Source organism: Camelina sativa, chromosome 13 (genome assembly GCF_000633955.1).
Source record: "Camelina sativa cultivar DH55 chromosome 13, Cs, whole genome shotgun sequence".
Classification (NCBI taxonomy): Eukaryota; Viridiplantae; Streptophyta; class Magnoliopsida; order Brassicales; family Brassicaceae; genus Camelina; species Camelina sativa.
In genome coordinates this window covers 13,596,759-13,604,485 of record NC_025697.1, presented here as the reverse complement: position 1 = coordinate 13,604,485, position 7,727 = coordinate 13,596,759, and the positions used below count along the sequence as shown (strand labels likewise).

At 34.7% G+C, this 7,727-nt stretch overlaps 3 protein-coding genes across 3 annotated transcripts in view; 1 reads left to right on the top strand and 2 right to left on the bottom strand.

Annotated features, from left to right (window-relative positions):
- LOC104736676 (transmembrane protein 184A-like) overlaps window positions 1-529 on the bottom strand; it is a 3,826-nt gene extending 3,297 nt beyond the window's left edge. The window contains exons 1-2 of the mRNA XM_010456701.2: window positions 237-529; window positions 58-104 (exon numbers count right to left, since the gene is read on the bottom strand). The gene's annotated coding sequence lies outside the window, so the exon portion shown is untranslated. The remainder of the gene's footprint in view (window positions 1-57; window positions 105-236) is intronic.
- On the top strand, window positions 3,280-7,142 carry LOC104736675 (DEAD-box ATP-dependent RNA helicase 3, chloroplastic; the record flags this gene model as incomplete). The annotated part of the gene is given in 10 exon segments (XM_010456699.2): window positions 3,280-3,745; window positions 3,995-4,131; window positions 4,230-4,644; window positions 4,745-4,843; window positions 4,940-5,164; window positions 5,247-5,624; window positions 5,803-5,946; window positions 6,033-6,128; window positions 6,243-6,526; window positions 6,604-7,142. Coding segments are annotated over 10 exon segments (2,244 nt in total). The 3' UTR covers window positions 6,683-7,142.
- Window positions 7,236-7,703, bottom strand: LOC104736674. The gene has a single exon (XM_010456698.2). The coding sequence runs from the start codon at window positions 7,621-7,623 to the stop codon at window positions 7,375-7,377; it is 249 nt and encodes an 82-aa protein (XP_010455000.1). The 5' UTR covers window positions 7,624-7,703; the 3' UTR covers window positions 7,236-7,374.

Below are 7,727 nucleotides of genomic sequence, written 5' to 3'. Positions count from 1 at the left end.
AAAAAAAAAAAAAAAAAAAAAAAACAAAAAAAAAGATATTTGGGTACAATCACAAACCTCTACAAAGAGCTAAGACGGATCTGTGCAAAATCGAACCAAGAACCCTAAAACACGAAAACCCAACTTGACGATTCACTAAAGTTTGAAACTTTCGTTACGACCGGCGAGTAAAGAGGATTGATCAAAAACCCAGGATTTGGGGACACGATCCAATCGCAATTAAGGAAAGATCGTACCTTTTTGAAACTGAAAGAGAACAATGTAACCGTAGTAACGAAGCAACAAAAAAAACAGAACCCTTTCTCAAAGAAGAGGATTTTGTGGATGAAGGGTTTTGATAAAGCTTTCTTCTTCCCTAAAGAGAAAGGAGAAAACTTTATTATGGGATTTGGTGGAATTCACAGCAGAGCACAAGTCGAAAACAGAAGAAGCAAAATGCAGAATAAAAGAAATGATTTTTTTTTTAATTATAGTTTTGATTGAAAGATAATTTTTTAGATGAGCAAAAGAGGTGGAATCGATTCAACGTCCATCCAATCCAGCCTGTGAACTTCAAACCCCTATATTATTTTCATATATTTTTATTTGTTTTTTTGGAATAATGTAAAGAAAAATTCTTGGGTTAATCACTCTTATTCACCCACTCCTAATCAAACAATCAAACTGTCATATCATATCATATTTATAAAATAAATCAAAATTAAAATAAAAAGACAAAACAAAGAAACTAATTTTGTAATTTTTTTATTAAGGAAATTATATTGGTTAAGGTTTATAAAATAATAATTATAGTTTAGATTTTACAATTAAAAAAAATCATATGTCGGTTTGAGTTTACAAAAAAGTGGTTAGGGTTTAGTTTTTACAATTAAACAAAATTATATGTCGGTTCGAGTTTAGAAAAAAGTGGTTAGAGTTTAGGGTTTAGATTTTACAATTAAATGAAATTACATGTCGGTTTGGGTTTACAAAAGAGTATTAGAGTTTAGGGTTTAGATTTTACAATTAAACGAAATTATATGTCGGTTTGGGTTTACAAAATAGTGTTTAGGGTTTAGATTTTAAAATTAAGCAAAATTATATGTCGGTTTGGGTTTATAAAATAGTGGTTAGGGTTTAGATTTTACAATTAAAGAAAATTATATTTTAATTTGAATTTATAAAAAGAGTGATTACGGTTTAGATTTTATAATTTAAAACTATAGTATAATGTTTAGAATTAATAATTTTAAAATTAATTGATATACATAATTTGATTCCTTAATTAATAGGAGAGAGTGAATAAGAAGGGTTCACCCCTAGAGATGAACCCAAGAATTATTCTAATCTAAACATCTCACAAGTCTCAACCCAATTCAATGATTATCAAAAATGTTGTTGATAAATTATTAAGTAACATTATAAACTATGTTATATATTTTGTCGGCAGAGGATAATAAATTTTACATTAGCTTTTGTGGTCTGCCTTAGCAATAAATAAATAAATAAATATGTTGAATTTTACCATTTTGTTTTATCAAATGAATGAGAAAACAATAATATTGGATTTTTTGGGGTGTATTATTGACTCTACTAGGTATATATATATGTCTACGAAACAATCAGAGTAATACGTTTTTAATATGATAAAATGCAATATATATATATATATATTATTAAATGTCGATAAACTTGATAATAAACATGATATATATAAAAGTGTTGCCAAGTTAAAATTTATAGAATATTATGTTTCAAACAATTTACTAGGTAAATTTGATAATGGTTTTATATACAATCATTTAAAATGTTGTAAATTAATATTTTTTATTAACCCAATGTTTATTTGAATTTTTAAGATTTAGTGAGATAGTTTATTTAATATATAGAAAGATTTACTGCTTGAGTATTGTTGATTTTACTTTGCACTTTTTTTTTGTCTAAAATTCATTTGCACGTTAATGATAGAGTAAATATATGTGTTCATTTTATTAGGCGACACAATATCAAACAAATGCGGATTATGCATATGATGATCGGTTGAAACACTATTTTTGATGGTCAGTGCAGACCTAAGGGCAAACCATAAGCATCTGCTTGAGACTCTGTATTTTTTTTTTTTTTGGTAATATACAACTTTCAGCCTTATTTTTTTGAAAATGTGTTCATTCTAATAAAGTAGTAATCTAGTGGTATTTATCTTGGTTAGAGTGTATGAGATCTCAGATTCGAGTTTTAGTAGTAGCAAAATACCTTTTTTCTTTTAATTTGGTAAATCATTGACATAATCCATGGTGGGAACTTTCAGCAGTTAGTTTGCAATCATTATCATTTAGCAAAAACTCAACTTTTTGATGGGAAGTGTAGTTTGCAAAGTTCATAAAGAGTCTTCCTTATCATATCACAAATTCACAATCCATGAAGATGTAGGTAAAGTGTTCAAGATTATTGTTCTTGCGCAAAGATTTTTAGTCAATTAATTTTTTCATTCATTATGTTGATTCATTATAACCAAAAAGAAATGTCTCCGTACATAGGTATTATCATGTTCGTAGGTGATGATATTTGTATGATAAAACATATGGTTGTGATGCAAATGTCTTATACCGTTCCAAATTTTCACATTAATATTTACGGTGGTGGATTCATCTAATAGAGAAATGAAATACAATAATTACTGAAATTTGATTCAGTTTTATCAAGTCGGTGAAAATATAGTTTTTTGGAAGTTCATGCTAACACAAACTATTATATTAAAATCATCTACGAAAGCATTCCAAAACATATTTTAAAGGTTCATTGTATAGATGATAAAAGAAAATAAAAAATAATATTGCATGACAATGAATTTGAAGAAGAAAACTAATAGTAAACAAAACTTATAGACAAAAAAAATAATGTGTAATTCAGATTTTCTTGTATTTTGATTGTTATTGTTTGTTTGGTAAGTAACTTCTTCTTCTTTTTTTCGGTAAAAAGGTTGTTAAGTATATACATTGCTTAACGACCATGTAAACATTATTTAAAAGCAAGAGATGTTGGAAAACAAAACTAGGATGAGATCAAACCTAATAACTTACTAAGTAATATCCAAAAATTGTGGACAAAAACAGAAAGAATATATCTATATCCAAACAAGGCCATATACTGTATATAAAAGCCATAATGGACCTAAATACATAAAACCAGCCCAAATAAAAGCCCATTAAGTCGGATATTTTAACACCAACTTGAGTGGTAGAAATAAATAAAGATAGGGCAAAGCGCAGAGAGAAGCAAAAGCGTGGAAGGTTACAAAGCCTTTCAAAAACCTCAAACACAACTCACCTTATCTCCTTCTCCTCTCCTCTCCGTCGAGCTACTATCTCCAAAAAAAAAAATGGCGTCGACGGTAGGAGTTCCATCGCTTTACCAAGTTCCTCACCTTGAAATCTCAAAACCCAATTCCAAAAAGAGGTCTAATTGCTTATCTTTGTCTCTGGATAAGCCTTTCTTCACTCCCTTATCTCTTGTTCGTAGAACTCGTCTTATCCACTCCTCTTCTCTTCTTGTTCCTTCTGCTGTCGCTACTCCTAACTCTGTTCTCAGTGAAGAAGCTTTCAAAAGTCTTGGTCTTTCTGACCATGACGACGAATTCGACCTTGACGGTGACAACAACGTTGAAGCCGATGATGGTGAAGAACTCGCTATCTCTAAACTTAGTTTGCCTCAGCGTCTTGAAGAGTCTCTTGAGAAGCGTGGTATCACTCACCTCTTCCCCATTCAGGTTTTGTTCTCTCCTTCTCTTTTTGGATAAGTTTACCTTAGGTTTCAATTTCCAATTTCTGAATTCTTGGAAAAAATGGTTCCTTTGTGGATAAGGTAGCTTAGGTTTCCATTATTTCTCATTTCCAATTTCAAAATTCTGAAAAAGATGGTTCCTTTGTAGGTAATATGTGTTTTGATTAAGAAGTATGATGTTTAGATATGTTTGAGTCTCTATTGACATGATGTTTTTTGGTATATGTTTATGAAGAGAGCTGTGTTGGTACCTGCTCTGGAAGGACGTGACATTATAGCTCGTGCAAAGACAGGAACTGGGAAGACTCTAGCTTTTGGTATCCCTATCATTAAACGACTTACTGAGCAAGCTGGAGACTACACTGCTTTCAGGTCTTTGTTTATTTTACTTTGGGTATACCATTTTGTTTTCATTGACCTTTCCATTAGATTTTGCTAAAGGTTTAGTTTTTTTTGTTGTAATTGAGTAGGAGGTCTGGTCATCTTCCTAAGTTCCTTGTCCTTGCACCGACTCGTGAACTGGCGAAGCAAGTGGAGAAGGAGATTAAGGAGTCTGCACCTTATTTGAGCACTGTTTGTGTTTATGGTGGGGTTTCTTACACCATTCAGCAGAGTGCTCTGACTCGTGGTGTTGATGTTGTTGTTGGAACTCCTGGAAGGATCATTGATTTGATTGAAGGAAGGAGCCTCAAGTTGGGAGAAGTTGAGTATTTGGTACTTGATGAAGCTGATCAGATGCTTGCTGTTGGGTTCGAGGAGGCTGTGGAATCGATTCTTGAGAATCTTCCATCGAAGCGACAAAGCATGCTTTTCTCAGCAACTATGCCTACTTGGGTCAAGAAGTTGGCAAGGAAGTACCTTGACAACCCCTTGAATATTGATCTGGTAAAAGCTTTCCCTAGCCTGTCTCTTCGTTACTTCTCATTTTCTTAGGTAGACTCAGATGCTTAATACTATCTTCTTGTTTGTTTTATTGGATTGGTAGGTTGGAGACAAAGATGAGAAGCTCGCAGAGGGGATCAAACTTTATGCAATCGCAACCACATCTACATCAAAACGCACTATTCTAAGCGACCTTATAACAGTATGGCTTAGCTGATAGTTTACTGGTTTCTAAACATGGTTGATGATTGGTTGGTGTCTTTAGCTCATTGATTATTTCTGTTTTCTTAATCTGAAGGTTTATGCGAAGGGTGGCAAGACCATTGTATTTACCCAAACAAAAAGAGATGCAGACGAGGTCTCTCTAGCATTGTCAAACAGTATAGCTTCCGAAGCACTTCATGGAGATATATCCCAGCATCAAAGAGAGAGAACACTCAATGGTTTTCGCCAAGGAAAATTCACAGTTCTAGTTGCCACTGATGTCGCATCTCGTGGACTTGACATCCCAAATGTTGATCTGGTAAGTTTTAAGAAGTTTCTGTACATAGTTTATCCTCTGATATGGTATCTCTGTCTGTTTGTTCTGACATTTTCTTTTACAGGTTATCCACTATGAACTTCCTAATGACCCAGAGACTTTTGTGCACCGTTCTGGTCGTACTGGCCGTGCAGGGAAAGAAGGATCTGCCATTCTCATGCACACCAGCAGCCAAAAGAGAACAGTGAGGTCTCTGGAGCGTGACGTAGGCTGCCATTTTGAATTTATTAGCCCACCAACTGTTGGAGACTTGTTGGAATCTTCAGCAGACCAAGTGGTGGCCACTCTAAATGGTGTTCACCCTGACTCTATAAAGTTTTTCTCAGCAACTGCGCAAAAACTATTTGAGGAAAAAGGAACAGATGCTTTAGCCGCAGCTCTAGCTCACCTTAGTGGTTTCTCTCAGCCGCCTTCGTCGAGATCTCTCCTCAGTCATGAGAAGGTTTAATTCTTAATCATGCTTTAAGATTCAAAAAAAACAAATGACTTTCTTAGGGTCCTTTTGGAGTCCTATAAGCTTCAACATCCACTATATAACAACTCTTCATTGTCACTTGAATGGTTGAAGTCCTTTAGTTTGGCTTAATAATCATGAATTGAAATTCATTTTTGTACTGCAGGGATGGGTGACTTTGCAGTTGATACGAGATCCAGCGAACTCTAGAGGTTTCTTCTCTGCGAGGTCTGTCACTGGTTTTCTTTCTGATGTTTACAGATCAGCTGCAGATGAAGTTGGGAAGATCTTCTTGATCGCAGATGAGAGGGTCAGTAAATTTGAAATGGTCGTTATACTAGCAGTATATTAAAAAACTATCCTCTTTTGAAATTTTCTGATTCTGCTATAAATCAGGTCCAAGGAGCTGTTTTTGATTTACCAGAGGAAATCGCAAAAGGGCTCCTAGAGAAAGAAGTGCCAGAAGGAAACAGCTTATCCCTAATAACAAAGGTATTGATCCGGCCTTCTCTTATTTTGTGCTGTTTTTTCACTCTTTAGATACAACCATACTCATAAACAAGACCCTCGTTGACTAACACTCCATATCTTGGGTTTCGATTGTAGTTGCCTCCACTGCAAGATGATGGACCATCTAGTGATAACTATGGACGGTTCTCTAGCAGAGACAGGATGCCTAGAGGAGGAGGTTCTAGAGGGTCAAGAGGCGGTAGAGGAGGATCATCAAGAGGCCGTGATAGTTGGGGAGGTGATGATGACAGAGGAAGTAGAAGGAGTGGTGGCGGAGGAAGCAGCTGGTCCCGTGGTGGCAGTAGTTCCAGAGGAAGTTCTGATGATTGGTTGATCAGTGGCAGAAGTTCATCAAGCGGCAGAGCTCCTTCCCGAGAGAGGTGAGTTTAAAAACATGTATGTGTTAAAAGTCTTCACACTTTCCCGATTCAACTGATTGATTGATATCTGTAAACAGAAGTTTTGGAGGGTCTTGCTTCATTTGTGGGAAGTCAGGGCACAGGGCAACAGATTGTCCTGACAAGAGAGGGTTTTAGAGTTATCTTAGCAAATGGTTTCTGCTCTTGAGAGAGATGGATCCTTGTCCTTTTTGGTGTTCTTAATGCGAATCTTTTCGTGTTTGCTTTCAACCGTTTCTTTCAGACGGTAGAGAAGCAATCATGGAGGAGGATATATGCTTCGGACAAGGTAGAGCAGAAAATAAAAAGAGAGAAGCAAAAAGCAAAAGTGAAGGAGAAGGTTTTCCTCAAATTAGCATTTTCAGAGATTGCTTGAGAAACAATGGAAAGCTGATGGATCTTTTATGTTAGGTTATTTATAAAAAATAGTCTTAATGATCAGTCTCCTATGTTTCTGAGTTTTGTATGATTTAAGTGTTTATTAGTCAGTCACTCAATCCATTTAAACTACTATTTTTATTTTCTTTTTGTACGTTTCTGTGGTTATATGTGAATCGTTATCACATGTGTCATCATAATAGAATCGTTGTCGTCTTCATTAACCAAATAATAGCCAATCCATTTCTGTTTTTTTACTGTTGATCTAAATACGAAAGAAACTTAAATAGGCTTGTAACACAAATATCACATATAATCAAAGTTTAAATGTATTATATTAATTTTTATTTTTTATCATTACAAACATCGAAGTATAAGATAGAACTTCCGGTAAATCGAAAGACACACAGTTTCGTATAAACCGAAAGTTACGAAAAAAAATGGGGAATAGATTAAGCGGTTGAAGGGGATGATGGTTTAGAAGGAAATTGAGGTACACCACATTTCGTCAAACAATCTTGGTAACATGGTTTGTTTTGTTTGCCACAACTTATGGAACATGTTTTGAAGCACTCGAGTTTTGAAGCCATCGCTGCCGCTGGCATGGTTTCATCAACCTTCATCCCATTGCATGCTTGTAGACAACATGCCATCATTACCAAAGCCATCACCATCATCATCTTACCCACAGTTCCTGCCATTTTTCTCTTACGTAAAAGTTTCTTTTTGTTCTATGTATGGATGATGTTTATTGTTTATTTGATGGATAGGAGATTGGTGTGTGCGTTTTTGCTATCGGGAGGAA